The sequence below is a fragment of the Gorilla gorilla genome, chromosome 3, assembly GCF_029281585.2.
Source record: "Gorilla gorilla gorilla isolate KB3781 chromosome 3, NHGRI_mGorGor1-v2.1_pri, whole genome shotgun sequence".
NCBI lineage: Eukaryota > Metazoa > Chordata > Mammalia > Primates > Hominidae > Gorilla > Gorilla gorilla.
Window position 1 is genome coordinate 44,205,727 of NC_073227.2, and position 16,458 is coordinate 44,222,184.

Sequence of the window (16,458 nt, forward strand, 5' to 3'; positions counted from 1 at the left end):
ATGGATAACTTTCAGAAATCCTGATGGTGGTAATGAGACAAACTTGTGCAAGTTTATACAATGAAACAAAAGAAACCATGGCTAAATACTTACATAAGAGACTGAGTAAATGATGAACATGTATGCTAAGGAGGGAAGAAAGAAAGGAAGCAAAGGTAGAAAAAAACAGCTGTGAACAGCACAAAGGCCATCTCTTCCAATGAAACTGGAGAGAGGAAAAGGATGGGATAAAATACGAAGTAGAAGGTGATTCACTGGCATTTTTTGTTGTGATTGATATTATTAATTAGCTGGTGAGGAAATCTATCTTAGTTTGATGAGAAATGCAGTTGAATAGTGCTCTAGAAAAACATTCAGGATTTGAAGCAACTCCTGTGACTGCACTACTCACTGCGCTCTAGCTGAGGTAGGTACTCCTCTCCAGCATTCTCACTGAAGCCTGTATTCAACTCTAGTCCAACATTTGTCTCATTATTGTGGAGGAAATGTCATGTCTTATACATGTTTTTAATTCCCCACACCAGCACAGTGCCTAGTACTTGAGTTGAATTCTCTTTCTCTCTCTGTCTCTCTCATCTGTGTTTGTGTGTGTGTGTGTGTGTGTGTGTACATACAGTGGGGGAGAAGGTGGTGGGACACAGGTAGTCCAGGAGAACTGAAGTTTAGACTGTGGTTAACTTTCTTCAAAACTTCCATGATCACACACCTAAGCTGGGGTCCACTTCCTTCCATTCACTTGGGCAACTGTCTGAGCTCTCAAATACAATGAGATGTCAGGTTGTCCAGTGTGAGGTCACAAGAAAACCAGTTATAGTACCGGTTTATATTCATAAACATCAATAGTCTTGTGAAATGCTTCTTTATAAAAATTCTTATTTTAAGAGGTACCAGATCTGGCATATGAAGTTTAGTGCTCAAAACACTGAGGTGAAAAATATGTCTTACCAAAAATGACTGGGAAAAGGTGGACAAATCTTCAAGTTAAAGAGGCAAGCTTCTTCAGGATCCATATTAAAACATACTCACCTAAAATCTAGAATTTTCAACACTGTCTTTTTAAAATCTATACATGGACCAGTAGGCACAAAATATGATTGCATGCTTAAAAATCCATTTTTATATCTAAGTCATACATAAGAGAAGTTTAGACTCATATTTCTGAATTTGATTTAAATGTAATAAGCTTTCTCTGGTTTTACTTCTCATAACCATTAGCTAGGATATATAATATACAACAATGGAGAGCATTCAATGCCAATCTGCCACAAAGCAGTGATGAGCATAACTTGTCACTAATTACCTGCACACTTCTTACAGATGACAACACAGAGATTGATGGATGCCCAGTCAGGATCTGGGGCTTTACAATCTGCACAGCTCCTGTTGGATTCATTGAACCAAATCTTCTCAGCTACTTCATAATCAGAGAGAGTTTCTGCTATTGATTGCTGCACAGCTTCAATCCAGTCTTGTTTCTCTTTTTCAGTCTCAGCTGTAAAGCTGAAACAATTAACGTTTCTGTGTTATCGATCTCCCTTGTAAAGGCCAATTAAGCAGTATGTTCAGTTTGCATATTCATTTCACTCACAAATTAAACAACAGCTGAAAAATATGGCTGCTAGGCAGTTCTGGGTTGTCTTTTCTGTTAAAAATCATTTAACTTAATCGTGTTTTTTCCTTTTAATTTTCCACACTGCTTATGTCTTTGTTTATGCATCTTGAACCAAAATTAACATACACATTTTCTAAACAAAACATAAAATTTGCCTTGTTAGGTCACAAGCCTAAACAAGAGGCTATGTTTCCTAAGCAATGGTTATGTAATCATCAATAAGAGGTTTTTGGCAGAGTTTCAGGGCTACTGGAATATTTTGCCAAGCAAGTATGCCATGATAGTCTGAAACTATGTTATCAAAAACACCCACCAGAACTGTGACCTTTTTTTCAGATTTAAGAATAGATTCTTTTTTTTTTTTAATTAGAAGAATGCCCAGATGGTTCTAAGAAACTGGGAAATCAAAAAAGTTTTAAGTGGTTACTATTCTAACAGTTTTCTAACACATTTTTAGCCACGTTCTGATTTATTCTGAATCTTAATGTTTACTGGGAACTCGAGTGAATGAATAAAAACATTAAACAGCAGTTCATTCCTTCAAGAAATATTTACTGAGCCCCTGCAATGTGCAAAGGAATGTGCTACAGTGCTACATACTCTCGGTCAATGACCCACAAAACTGATTCATATTAAAATTTTCTGTTGTAAAGAGGAAAATGCTCTGAAATATAATGAAAATCACAGCTAACATATTCTAAATAATCCTTAAAAATAAATGGCCTACATGAATTATACTTTTTGAAGCTCTTTATGATTCCATCACTCTTAGTGGTTTCTGGTTCTACTAGAAATTTGTCACAGCCAATATATTAATATCTATATTTTTAGTTTTGGCTAGAATCTGCAAATGTAAAAATAAAGCTTGTTAATTTTATGCAATCATTTCTTTCTCAAAATTTGAGGCAATGGATATATTTTGACATGCAAAATGAGTAACTACAACTGATAGTATATTTGAAATTCCTAATTGTTAGTCCTTTAAAGGCCTAGAACAATTGCCTCTGACTTGCCCACTACCATGTGATGTTGATTATTTATAACAAACGAATTAATACAGTTGAACTCAAAAGATGTTGACTTATGCCTATTCTGTATACTAAAACTATAGAGTCATTTGTTTATTAAACCATATTAATACTTTAAATTATGTTTCATTGTCATAATGATGCAATTAGTAGAATACCATAATACAAGACATATAAAAAAATGCTAAAATATTTGGATCAATAGGTGCTATGAGATTCATTAAATTTGGTATCATTTTAAGCCCTGGAGGAAATCATATGGAACAAATGTAATTAGGAATTGATTTTAAATGAGGGATTGTATTTGATCAGGCTAAAAGAAGATAAATAGCAATACAACTTAAAGACAATGTAATATGTTTTTATTTTATTCCTTCTAAATGAGAAGGAATTTATCACATATTTTCAAAAAAATAACATACACCATGCCTAGCAGAAAAATAAGTATTAATTACTCAAATTTCATGAAATACATATTTTTGCATGTTTTGTGATTATTGAGGTCATTTTTACAAGGTGTTTTTATATAGTGGCTAACAAATTAGACAATATGGAAAAGTAGGAAGATAATTTTAAATGGCCTACAAGAGAAAAATCACCACGAACCACATAAAGGTGGATCACCCAAGCTTTCCTATAGTAGTACGAACACAAAATGTTTAAAAATAGCTTACCTGAAACTCCTATAGGGAGTGATTATTTCAAAAGATTGTTTCACAGTTCGGTCCACTTGCTTTACATTTGCTACATTCATAGGAATTATGGTAATACCAAGCCCACTCTTAAAATCCTAGTTTGGAGAAAAACATAAAAAACTATAAAGAAACAAAAAAAAGATTTTGAAAGTATAATTACATTTTCTAAATTCCAATAAATTCTACCAAATTTTACAACAAAATCAGTCTCACTTTAGGTAGCCACTCTCAATACATAATAGCACTGGGCCAACTTAAGCTTGACAGTTGGACTATTGATAGCGTATGGGTTTCTTCCAGGTGAAAGAAACATTGACTAGGCCACCAACACTGAACTGGACATGCTTTGCTTTTGAAAGTAGGCACAATATTCACCCTTATCCATTCATTAAAGGAAGCTAAATATTAACTACCTCTTATTATATGTCAAGCAGTTTCCTAGGTGGAAACGATACTAGGAAGTTAGCATCATTACTAGTTATGTAAAAAGATGGGAAAACTGAGGCACAAAGGAAGAAGGTTACATGGAAAGTTCAGCTAGTTGTATGTGGTAGAAAAAAGATCTGGAGCCCAATCTTATTGCTCTTTCCTCGTTTTACTATCTTAGATTACCTCTGCTGTTTATCATTATTTTTCTCCTCATTTACTCTCCAACAAAAGCATTACTTGTCTTAGGAGGTATACAATTTTAGCTCATTTCCAATATTTTATTGCTTTCATCTCCCTTCAATCAGATTCCTAAAAGCTCCTCTAATGCTACTTTGGTATAAAAACTGCCATTTGTTCAAAATCTATAGTTACTATGTTCAGCTTGTCTCATGAAAATTCAAAATTGTTCAAAAGGCTACAACAGACTCTGCATTCTAAAAGCATTAAAGTTTGCAATACATCATCTACCCACATGGATTTCAGAATGTGACTTATCAATTAAATAATCTCCACACTTTACAAAACAATATGTACATCAAAAAATGACCTATTTGAATAAATTCAGACTAAATGTGCTCTGAATTCCTAAATTATGACTAAAGAAAAGTAGCAATATTAAAGGCAAAATACAAAAAAAAAAAATACTGGCCCACTTCCAGTAAGGACAGTTGTCAGAGACTGTGAAAGAAGCCATTCATCTGCCTCTTCTCTTTGTCTCTCCTGCTATATACGCCAAAAGTAAAAGTATATTCTCCTCTCCCCTACACTTAGAAGTGGCCATGTGTTGTAGTTTCCTTCAATCAAATTTAAACAACTCCTGGTAGGATGGAGGAGGAGGGGCCGAAAAGCCTTAGAAGAAGAAAGCCTTTCAGCCCTTACTTTTCCATCTTCTGGGGAAGTAACTGCTAGAAGCACAGAGTCATTTTAGAACTTCACAATCCTAGAAAAGGGAAGATTGAGGACAAATTCTTAGGCTCTAAGGATGCGAAAGTGAGGACAAAAATAGGGAGAACCCCGTTCTCTGGCAGTACCAACTCTTAACCGCCTACACCATCAGATTTGTTAAAACAAATCTCCATCTAGTTAAGCTCTTCTTCAGGTTTTTGTCATTTAGTACTAATGTGTTCCCGGCTTATAAAGTAAGTGGAAAAAAATAATTCTATAACAAATGCCCCCCAACTTGTAACAGTATCCAGTTTCCAGACACAAATTGTGGGAAAGCCTCTCTTACATTTTTAATATATAAAGTTTTTAGTCAGAATAAGGAAATGACTCATTTAGAAAACAAATCATCAACTGAATTTTTTTTTCTGATGAAAGAACTAATGGTTCACTGTACTAGGAGAAACTAGCCAGAAACTGAAAATCAGTGATATAAAAGAAAAGATGCAGAGAAATGCTGAGTGCTGTAAAATAATTAGAATAGGAGTGCCATACTTCCACTATGTATAGTAAGCCCACTTAATGAAAAATGGCACTTAACATGATCTCTACGGAAGGAAGAAAATCAAGCTTTTCCAATCTGCTGCATTTTAATAAGTTTCAGCCTATTGGCACAGGGTTATACTTGATTATTAATTTTTTTTAAATTCCCCAATTATCCACAGCTATACTCCTGCTGGATCACATACCCATTGGATAAACTTCAATGCATGTGATTGGGAACTCAATCTCTCCTTCACAAGTGAGGAAATTAAGTAAGGTAGGAGTAGCAAGATAAGATATTTTTAAAACAGCTTTTTGATGGCTCACATTGATACAGGAATAAACTTTAGAATAAATAAATAAACTCTAGAATAAATACGTGGACTGCATGTCCTTCAAATAATTCTCCATAATGAGGCATTTGACAAAAGCTGTGTATCAGATCACTCCAGGTTACATTCTCTGACGGGGGCCTGGCCTGTAAGTCCTGTATGTTACTAAGGGCACACATAATACTCTGACCATCATACTAGCAGATGGTAAGAATGACAACCTTTTATGGAAACTGATGAGCCTCATCAAGGCTCCTGCATGAATAGATGGCTGCTCATCTCCACAGCAAGTCATAAAATGTCCACATGTAAAGCTGTAATTTCTGTTAAAATAAGGGAGTGCTAGCTGGTTAACACCTCAAATTTCCCCCAAACAAGGCAAAGATGACTTTTTTTTTTTTTTTTTTTTTTGAGACAGTCTTGCTCTGTCACCCAGGCTAGAGTACAATGGCATGATCTCGGCTCACTGCAACCTCGGCCCCCCAGGTTCAAGAGATTCCCCTGCCTCAGCCTCCTGAGTAGCTGGGACTACAGGTGTGCACCACCAGGCCCAGCTAACATTTTTTGTATTTTAGTAGAGACGGGGTTTCACCATGTTGGCCAAGATGGTCTCCATTTCCTGACCTCGTGATCTGCCTGCCTTGGCCTCCCAAAGTGCTGGGATTGCAGGTGTGAGCCACAGCACCACCCACTTATCAGCTGCTTGCCATGGCCATATGGTTTTGAGTAATTAGAGTATCTACAGAACTGACCAGCATAAATTGACTGGAAAATATACATAAGAGTAACACAATAAATGTCAGTGCTCTTGAGAGCTATCATATATGAAACAACTGCATTTTCTATTAAAAAATTGTGGACATTAAGCCATTATTTTCACAGTATTTAAACAGTATTTAGAACATGTTTAGAATACTTCTCATCCCTAGATACTCATAAAAATTACCTGTGGTGATCTCTCCCTCCCACCCAGAGACTCTGATTCCATCAATCTGGGGGCAGAACCTAAGAATTTTTAATTTCCAAAAACAAAAGTACAACCTCATGGCTTTTATATGTGGCCAATGCCAAGAAACACTGATTTAGATAGCAGAACCATTATGCAACTAATTTAGACAGTATAAGTATGCAATATGTAACTATCAAGACATAAATACTTCTCTCTTGACCAGGCAATGTGGCTCACACCTTAATCCCAACACTTTGGGAGGCCAAGGTGAGAGGATTGCTTGAGGCCAGAGTTCAAGACCAGCCTGAGCAACATAGTGAGACCCTGTCTCTACAAACGAAAACCAAAAAGACTTCATTTTATCTGCTTCTGTAGAATGCATGCAATCAGAACATACAAAAACCAAAAACCATTTGAAATAATTAAGACTATCAATTTCAAATAAGCAGGCCAGAACAGGATGACACATTGGATTGGTGAGATCCTATTTTTCCTGGGTGCCAACTCCTGCGTTAATGTCCAGAGGTGTTAAAAGCATCTGTCTTCATTAAGCATATAGAGTGGACTCTGTAATCGGTTTAATATCTATTTGTGCATGCTATGAAGTTTACAAACAGCTATGAACTCTCGTTTGATTTCCTAAATAGTTCTGTGAAGTAAGCAGAGCAGCTACAGTCATTTTTTAATGGGAAAATAGTCCTGGCAAAGCAAAGCAGTGCTTAGTAAGTACCTAGTTGTGCCAGAAACTGTGCTTAGTCCTTGGGCTGCAAAAAAAGCATAAGACTGGGTATCTGCCTTGAGGAAGCTTTTGGTCTAAAAATGAGATAACAGAAAAATGCAGTAGGTGGAAAAAAAAAAAAAAAGCCTGGTGGCCTGGTGGTAGGGGTACTGAATTCAACCCACAAGAGAGAGTTGTGTTCCTAACAGGACTTCCAAAGACTGTGACATTTGACTGGCCAAAGGACAAAACCCAGACCAGGTTTATTATTCAGGTATTCCTCTCTCGCTTGTTCACTTATTTGCAAAATAGGGATAACAGTAGCACCTACAGCATCACTTTCGTGAGGGTTAAATTAATGGAATAAAAATGTTTAAAAGATTATAAATCATGCTGCTATAAAGACACATGCACACATATGTTTATTGCAGCACTATGCTCAATAGCAAAGACTTGGAACCAACCCAAATGTCGAACAACGATAGACTGGATTAAGAAAATGTGGCACATATACACCATGGAATACTATGCAGCCATAAAAAATGAAGAGTTCATGTCCTTTGTAGGGACATGGATGAAACTGGAAACCATCATTCTCAGCAAACTATCGCAAGGACAAAAAACCAAACACCACATGTTCTCACTCATAGGTGGGAAATGAACAATGAGAACATGTGGACACAGGAAGGGGAACATCACACTCCGGGGACTGTTGTGGGGTTGGGGGAGGGGGGAGGGATAGCATTAGGAGATATACCTGATGCTAAATGACGAGTTAATGGGTGCAGCACACCAACATGGCACATGTATACATAGGTAACAAACCTGCACATTGTGCACATGTACCCTAAAACTTAAAGTATAATAATAAAAAAAAATGTTTAAAAGAATGCCTGGCATGCAGTAAGTACTACACAGGACTAGCTAACTCTTGTTATTATTATTTTTATTTTATACCTTTTGAATGTGAAACCAACTGAACATAGTATCTATTTAAAACTTAATTACAAAAATTGTCCTGTCCAAAAATAACTAGCAGGCATAATTTTTAAAAAATAGAATGCAATGTGAATGGTAAATGTTCAACTAAATTAAAAATAAATTGCCCATTAACTACAATCTGATTGCAAGCTTTATTCTTATTATGAAAAATAGGCATTAGCCAGGGATAAGCCAAACTATCAACCTTTAAAATGCTATAAACTGGATTGAAAAAAGCAGTAGCACAAAAATTCAGTGGGTAGAGTTATAGTATTATAGAAAGCAGAAGGCTGAAAATAGATTCTGAAGTAAGCGATATTTTAAATTTAATTTGCTGTGATAGAACGTAGGATGTCAAGAATCATGAATCCCACTAAAATAACAATGGCTATGCTTGGCTTAACAGATCTGGCCACTGCAAGGGTGGTACAATGACCATGTGGGCACTGCAGGTCAGACCTAGGGAGAATCGAAGCTGAGCCATTTACTGGCTGTTTGATCATTGGCAAGTTATTTAGTTTATGTAGACCTCAGTTTCCTTATTTATGAAAATAGTCAGGTCTACCTTACATGGTATTATTATAAAGAGTAAATAAAGCAACATAAATTAAGGGTCTGATACATCCACTTAATTCTTTCATTTGAGGGTTCTAAAAGAATTTATCTTCAATATAAATATTTCCATTTTTTATTAATTACAGAAAGTATTCATACCATTGATTCCATATTAAACATTTGGATAAAATTAATGGTAAATATTTACCAAGATACTGAAATGGGTTATTCTTATGAATTTGCAGCAACAGAACCTGGCAAAAACTACATTTTAAAACTACACAGTGAAAGAGGAAAATACAAAACTGACTCCTAAAAAGAAAAATAAGGAAGGGTTTGTTAACCCCAAATCTGCTGAAATCTCAAACCTATTTTTGGAATTACTGGATGCCAGGTTTCCATGCCAGGAATTTAAGAACTCGGTGCTTAAACATTTGTTGAAAACAGATGTGGCATTGTATGACATTGGCACCAGCTTTCCTGGGAAACACCAGATGCAGAGTTTGGCCAGATACAAAACCCAGAAAATTTGAGGCCACCACCTCCATCCTGCTGCTCCTTTCTGTGCCACACAACCCATCGCCCTATGAGGTCTATTTAAATTCTATTAGAGTTTCACTCCCATGCCAGAACACCAGGGAACATTATGTTGGGGGGGAATGAGGGAGGATGAGTCTCTTGTTATACCCTGATTTGAGAATGTTTAATCAAGTGAGTTTATGTAGTTAAAACCTCAATGCCACAATTATCATCAAATGGATACCCAAACCCACCAAGCAAGACATCTGGTTGTAATGAATTCATTAATATTAACATGATATTAAAAAAAAAGTATCAAGAGAAGAAGGGAGACTGGCTGTCAGGACAACAGAACAAATGGAAACCAACACCAATTGTCTTAACTCTTCCTCATGTACGCTTGCAGAAATTCCTTTCAACTAGCAATACCACTTATTTAAGAATTCATATATTTAAATACATGTCCATATTTGATTACCTTATTTAAACTTTTAAAAAATTCTGACTTACATGCTATACCCCTATCATTTAAAGATAAATAATTTACAAAATAATTTTTGTTCCAGAATACGGAAGCTCTATCAGCTTTGAACAGACTAAAAAACAGTTTAGTACATAAACAAAATTTCTGCAAAACAAAAAGGAACTGACAAATGAAAAGCAAACAAAATAGTTCAGAAAAAAATGTAGAAAATATGAAGATTCATGTCTTTCTTATATAAAGAACATAAAGTAATTAGCAAGAAAGACATAAGATCCCAATAAATAAATGGACAAAGAAGATGAAGAGACAATTTGAGAAAAAAAAAAATTTTAAGAGAATTGGAGGAAAAAAAACTCTTCTGTCAAAATAAAAACAGCTATAAATGATCATTAATTCAACAAGTTCACCCTACCTATGTTTACTGAGTGCTAGCTTATTGCCTGAGGACACAGCAGTGAATAAAGTAAATATTCACACTGTCAATTTGGGAATATAAAAATGATAAATCTAACACTTTTAAGGTTATAATGTAACTGGATTCCTATCACATAGCTGTAACATTTTAAATGTAAACTACTCTTGAGGAACAGATCATGGGAATTCTTGCCAATAATAATAATCATCATCATTAGAAAGTAAGACAAGGCTACATATATAAGGTTACCAGAAACCTAATTTATTTATTTGACATTATGTGTTACCCCATCAGGAAGGCCCCAGAAAGCAGAGATCTTGTGGGTTACCACTGTACCTCTAGTTTCTAGAGCAGTGCCCAGAAATGAGAAGATGCCCCCTACATGTGTCATGTGGATGAATGAATCCAGAAACACGGTCACTATAGTGGTTCCTATACAAACCCAACTACACAGCTCATTTTATACAATGCTGAAATAATAATATGGAAAAACTGTCATATTATAACACATTGCAGGCATCCAAAACATAAGCAGAGATAAGGAATGGGAGAAAGTGTGCAAAAATTAAAGCAGAATGCAGTTGTGAAATGGTGCTAAATATTTAAGGGATGACATTTAATTTATGTGATATTAGCACCCCACTGTTTTGCAGCATGGTAATTAGGTAAAGAATCTGAGTGTCAGTTTTTACTATGCCATTTTCTACTCTAACAAATGTTTTTACAAATATTTTCATAGTTATTTTCCACTTCTTCTTAAAGCCTAAAGATAGGCTTTAAGAAGAAAACAACTGAGAGCAGTGTTTTACAATGTGTGTTTTTGGCTCATCCATCACAGAATCACCTGGGGTGCTTTTTTGTGAATTCAGATTCTACAACCCCTTTCTGGAAATTCTGAATTAACAAATCTGAAATGAGCTCAGAAATGTGGAATTTTAACATGCAACCTAAGTAATGGCCTTAGAGATAGTAATCCATCTCCCTTCTTCACATGATGCCATTTAAACCTAAAGAGACTAACTTAATTACCAGAGCCAACTAGTAGCAGAACAAGAATAAAAACCCACAACTGCAATCTCCCAGTCCAATCTTCTTTGCAATAAATGAGATTCCTCTTTAAAAAACTCTTCAACATTTGCTGTAATAGCTACGCTTCCACCTCTAGCCATTGTCTGTTTACTCTCTCTGGAGTAACTGCCAAAGTAAATTACTAAAACTATGTATAAATTAGAGGCAAGAAAAATAAAAATAGTTCCTATGTTAGGGTAGTGTAGGTCAATTTCATTATTTTTTATTCTATTCATGCTATTAAGTTATGGGGGCAATAAATCCCATTTTAAAATAAAAGTAAGCCTTGTTGCATGTCACTAAATTAAATCCAACACAAATTAAGATACAGAGGTTCAAATCTAACATCACTTACATTATTATGATGAATAGATTTTTTTCATCACCTTTAAAGGATACACAAGATTACTGTGTGTGTTTGAATAAAATTTTCGAAGTTGCATCAAATCATCTTACTATTGTTTAGTGCTTTTCCTAAAACACAGGTTGATGCCCACACTGGCAGAAAGCCCTCTGCACTGAGGAGGAAGACCCTTTACTCAGCATGTCACCAGGTTTTTCACATGTGCTCTATCACGGGAGAAAACCAATGAGCAACTTTCCTCTGGGGAAAAAGACACATACCAGGATGCAAAAATACATGAAAACGGAATGGTATGCCAGGGTCTGAACGTGGACGGCCTTCCTTATCGGCTCATTCTTGAGCCAACTCATCCTTTAAGACTGACTAAAGACCAAGTCCCTTAAGACCTGAATCTATATGATATAATGCAATTTAAAAAAAACACACACATATACACAAACAATAGTATACATTTTAAAGGTGTGTGTGTGTGTATATATGTATATATGTATGTTAATGCATAGAAAAGAACTTGTATACAAGCATAAAAAATGTTTACTTATCAAAAGATGTAGAGGGGTTCAGCCTTAATGCTTTAATTTTTAAGGAGAATATACTCACTTCTCATGTACATGGAAATGCTTCTAATTCACTAACTTCATCAGATGCCCTTTTTTTGCACCTCTCTGTAACTCCTGTACAACGTATTATTGCACTGACCTCACCATCCATCATATATTCTGGTCTGGTTTGACTTTTCCTCTTGGAAGACAAGACTTGTGTCCTTCTCAGTAAACCCATCATTTTTAGTGTGCCTGACGTGGTATACAATGTTTATTGAAAGCATACCCTGAAACTCCTGGGCAACTAAATTATTCAATGAAAGAATCCTTAGGCTATTTCTAAAAGTTCACAAGTCAGAAAATTTCTCTTCAACCTAGACTTTAAAAAGGCAGTTTGTAGAGTGGTTAAGAAGCTAGAATTAGAGTTATACTGTTCCACTTTAAACTCAACTCTGCATTATAAACTGTAATTCCTAGACCTATTACTTAATCCTCATTTTCCTCATCTACAAAACATAGACAAAATTGTCTTCCTCCTATATTTGTGGTGAAGATTAAAAGGAAATGTCTACAAATTAATTACCATTGTACCTGGTACTCAGCAAATAGTATTCATTATGCTTTTCACACTCAATTCCTAATACTAAGGCAATAATTTCATGTACATTTTCACTAATCAGAAAGTGTTAATAAAACTTTAAATATTTATCTTATTCCTAGAGAATAACAGAAACTCAGACAGTTTAATGTGAGCAATGAAACTAATCATTTGAACTCTATGCAAGTCTATCAAGTCTTGCTATCAGGTCTATGCAAGTATAAACTGAATACCTTAGTTAATTTGGCAGAGTAACTTCCATACAGATACATGCAAATTATGTATTTTTAACCTCCATTCCAATAAGAAAAGTTGTAATCATCTTATTTTGTAGACTGAAATGTTCATATTCAATTTGTATACATTATTAAACTATGCTTGAGGAATATGCTAACTACCCACATTATTAATAAGCCAAGAGTGCTTGATGATGCCTTCAACTGTTAATTGGCTAAGACATCTTCTCCTCCAAAACATTTAATGTGTAAGTTCACACTAAAGTTCAGAGGATGTGTATAGTTAATTGTTCTGAAACTACTATTTGTTTTGATATTCCTATTTTTCTTATAAAAATAGTCAGCATTTATATTCCACCTTACTATAACCCATAATGATGTATCATAAAATGAGTTCATCTTAGATCAGCTATCCAAAGTGCACAGTTCAATTCCACAATTATTAAGCATCTAATATATTCTAGGCTGAAGGATTTTAAAAGGAGTTCTTCCAAAAAAAAGGGGTAAAGAATTATATATTATACATATTAAAAACATATACATATTAAAAACAAGGAATGTTAGAAAAAAGAAAGTCTACAGAATCAAACAAAGCTAACAGGATTTGTTAAAATTTTAGTTTACCATCAGACTCATCAAAACATTTAAATACTCTATTGAGTCCTTTGACATTAATCAAATTTAGTAAACCAATAATTTTAATCGATTTTATTTATGTAGATGTGTGTGTATAGCTAGATGTATGTATGTACGTGCACTTGAATTTGTACTTATACAGACATGTGTGTATGTGTATATATATATATATACCTTACATACATCTGTTCAAAATAAAACAGACCAATAATATTCTGTAAACTCAAGCAAATATGTTACCTGTGCTTACCCTATAATTTTTTATCACAAAAAATAAAAGCAGCACAGGGTGCAGAACTGGTCCTATTTCATCAACAGCTGTAAAGGTTCATTGGTCCTTAATTGTTCTCTCATGTAGTCGTATAATGTCATTTCAACTAAATAAGACTTTTCAAAAATTATTTTCAATAATTTTACTTCCTCAATACCACAAAAGGTGATGTCCAGTTTCAAGTTTGATGCAGGTACTTTCTTGCTGGTGGAGACACCAAGAAAATTCAACAAAATCACTATTTCTTTGGTATATTTAGTGGAGTACACAATGCCAAAACAAGACTCTATAAGTAAAATCACTAATAATCCTTCCAAACAAAACATAGTTGTTACTATAATAAAATAGCAGCAATTTGCAATGACTATAACAGAGCTCACCTGTTCGTTTTTGCAAAGCCACACACTGTTTCCACTTAACACAGTAAAAATTTTTGCCTTATAGCCTCTCAATTCAAGATATCCACATTTCTCAGGTGTAACAACAGCTTGAGACTGCGAGGTAAGGGACTGTGATTTCAGTGCATTTAATAGTATGCTGATCCAGTCATTTCTCTCCTCTGAAAATGAAGACAGGAGAAAATACATAAATCCACATATAAGTTACATAGACACAGAAACGTCAAGAAGAAATTCATGCTCTTTGCAACATATAAGTGACAGATTCTTTCCCACAACCACAATCTAAATGCTACTGTAAACAGGGCCAATGACTCAATTCTTTGAGGGAAAAGGAGTAACAATATCCAGTTGTCTTGAAATCAGTTCCATTGGCTTTACCTGAGAGTTTATTAGAAATGCAAAATCTCAGGCCCTACTCCAGATCTGATGAATCATAGGCTGTATTTTAAAAAGAACTACAGATGCTCTGTATCCCTGTTAATATCTGAGAAGCCCTCTTTTAGATCACTCATGAGATTAGATTTTCTTTTAATAGAAGAATGTGATATTGCTACCCAACAATTAACAGATTGTATGTGGCAAGTCAGTTACTCAAAGACCCCGAAAATCCTACTTCCAATCACTTGGAACCTACTCTAGAGTATGCCTGCTTCCGTGTCACTTACCCATTCCACTCTCACCACAGTAAATAACAATAGCATTTCACCTGGCAAATTAAAATTTGGTTCTCCTACTCCTTGCACAAAAGCTAAGTGACCTTCAGTTATGAACAATGCACTGTGTTATAGGCATAGGAATTCGATCTAGTCCCCAAGGAGCAATTAAAGCTATAAGTCAAGCAAGATTTGAACACATAATGGAACACAGTAGTATAAACGTCATATAAATGGTATCAAATAATATATGAGTCAATTGAGATAAGTGATTTGCTGAAGGTCATATAGCAAGTTAGTATTACAGTGAGGAGAATCAAATGTTTTAACTCTCGAACAACTTTTCTTGAAACTATGGGGGTAAAAAAGAGGTATATGTGGTAGATCTTGAGGATGAAGAGCAATTCAAAAGACTAAACTGGAATTTGGAAGAGGGAAGAGAATAGGATTTTGAGCAGAGGTTACCAGAAGAACAAAGGCAGAAAAACCAACATCCATTCAGGGATTAATTTATCAATGAATACATTTATAACTCTGAACTCACACGGAAAAAATGGGAAATATGACCAGGGAATTCATACTGCCTGTTTAGGAATGTTGTCTTTATTACAGAGGCAAAAGAAAACCATTTCACCATTTTTAGCAATAAAAAGACATTATGATAATACAGACAATGACAGGTAGACCATACTGGAAGCCTGAAGGTCAGGGACCAGGCAACGAAGGCTTAAAATACTGTGAAAATTGAAATAAAATGACTAATGAGGAATTAAGGCATTTAGAAGAGTGAAAAAAATTAGTTGTATACATATGATGGGTGTTGATAAGAAAAACAAGTTACTCAGAATAAAAGGTAACATGGCATCAGAAATTGGCCAGGCGAAGAAGGAGAATCCAATTAGTTAACAGAACAACCTCAGGTTTTCAGTGCCGTGGCATGCGCATCCACGCAGACTCATAGCACTATGTGAACAACATAGTGCATAAGAAGACCCATGGAAATGAATAAACATAGCGTGTAAAAGGAGAAGAAACTGGCAAACCTTGAGGTACAACTATATCTACAAGGCTGGAAATTGGGCTACCAGAACATATGGAGAAGTAGTTATCAAAGCAAAAGGAAATAAAGCAAAACATACTGAATCACGAATAATAAAAGCTTTCACAGGATGAAGGAGGAAGAGAAAGCAGAGCCCAGTTTGGGAAATGGGACAGTTTCTCAGATCCTTCTCAGACAGGTCTGCCCAGTGACTTCATTGTGGATTGAAGTAAGTCTCTGTATTACACTTACTCATATTCAAACATGAATCCAAAGTTATTTCATAATGAGTCTTTTTAAATTATCATTGTTCTTGTTCACCTTCAAAACTAATAAAAACAGTTGATTGTGTCTTTAATGACCAAAGTCAAAATGTTTATTAAAAACTCATTCAATAGTGCTTTATTGCAGGTGTTACATAATCTTCCAGTAATTTGTGCTTGACGGCTAGGTGTGGTGTCCCACACCCGTAATCCCAGCACTCTGGGAGGCCAAGAGGAGAGGAAAA

General features: G+C 35.1%; 1 protein-coding gene across 5 annotated transcripts in view; it reads right to left on the reverse strand.

The window, feature by feature from the left end:
- The window catches only part of ARAP2 (ArfGAP with RhoGAP domain, ankyrin repeat and PH domain 2), a 190,402-nt gene that overhangs the window by 109,438 nt on the left and 64,506 nt on the right, over positions 1 to 16,458 (reverse strand). For all 5 annotated transcript variants that reach the window (XM_055385843.2, XM_055385842.2, XM_019025871.3 and 2 more), the window contains exons 9-11: positions 14,238 to 14,416; positions 3,315 to 3,430; positions 1,301 to 1,500 (exon numbers count right to left, since the gene is read on the reverse strand). In XM_055385843.2, the coding sequence (XP_055241818.2) occupies positions 1,301 to 1,500; positions 3,315 to 3,430; positions 14,238 to 14,416 (495 nt within the window). The remainder of the gene's footprint in view (positions 1 to 1,300; positions 1,501 to 3,314; positions 3,431 to 14,237; positions 14,417 to 16,458) is intronic.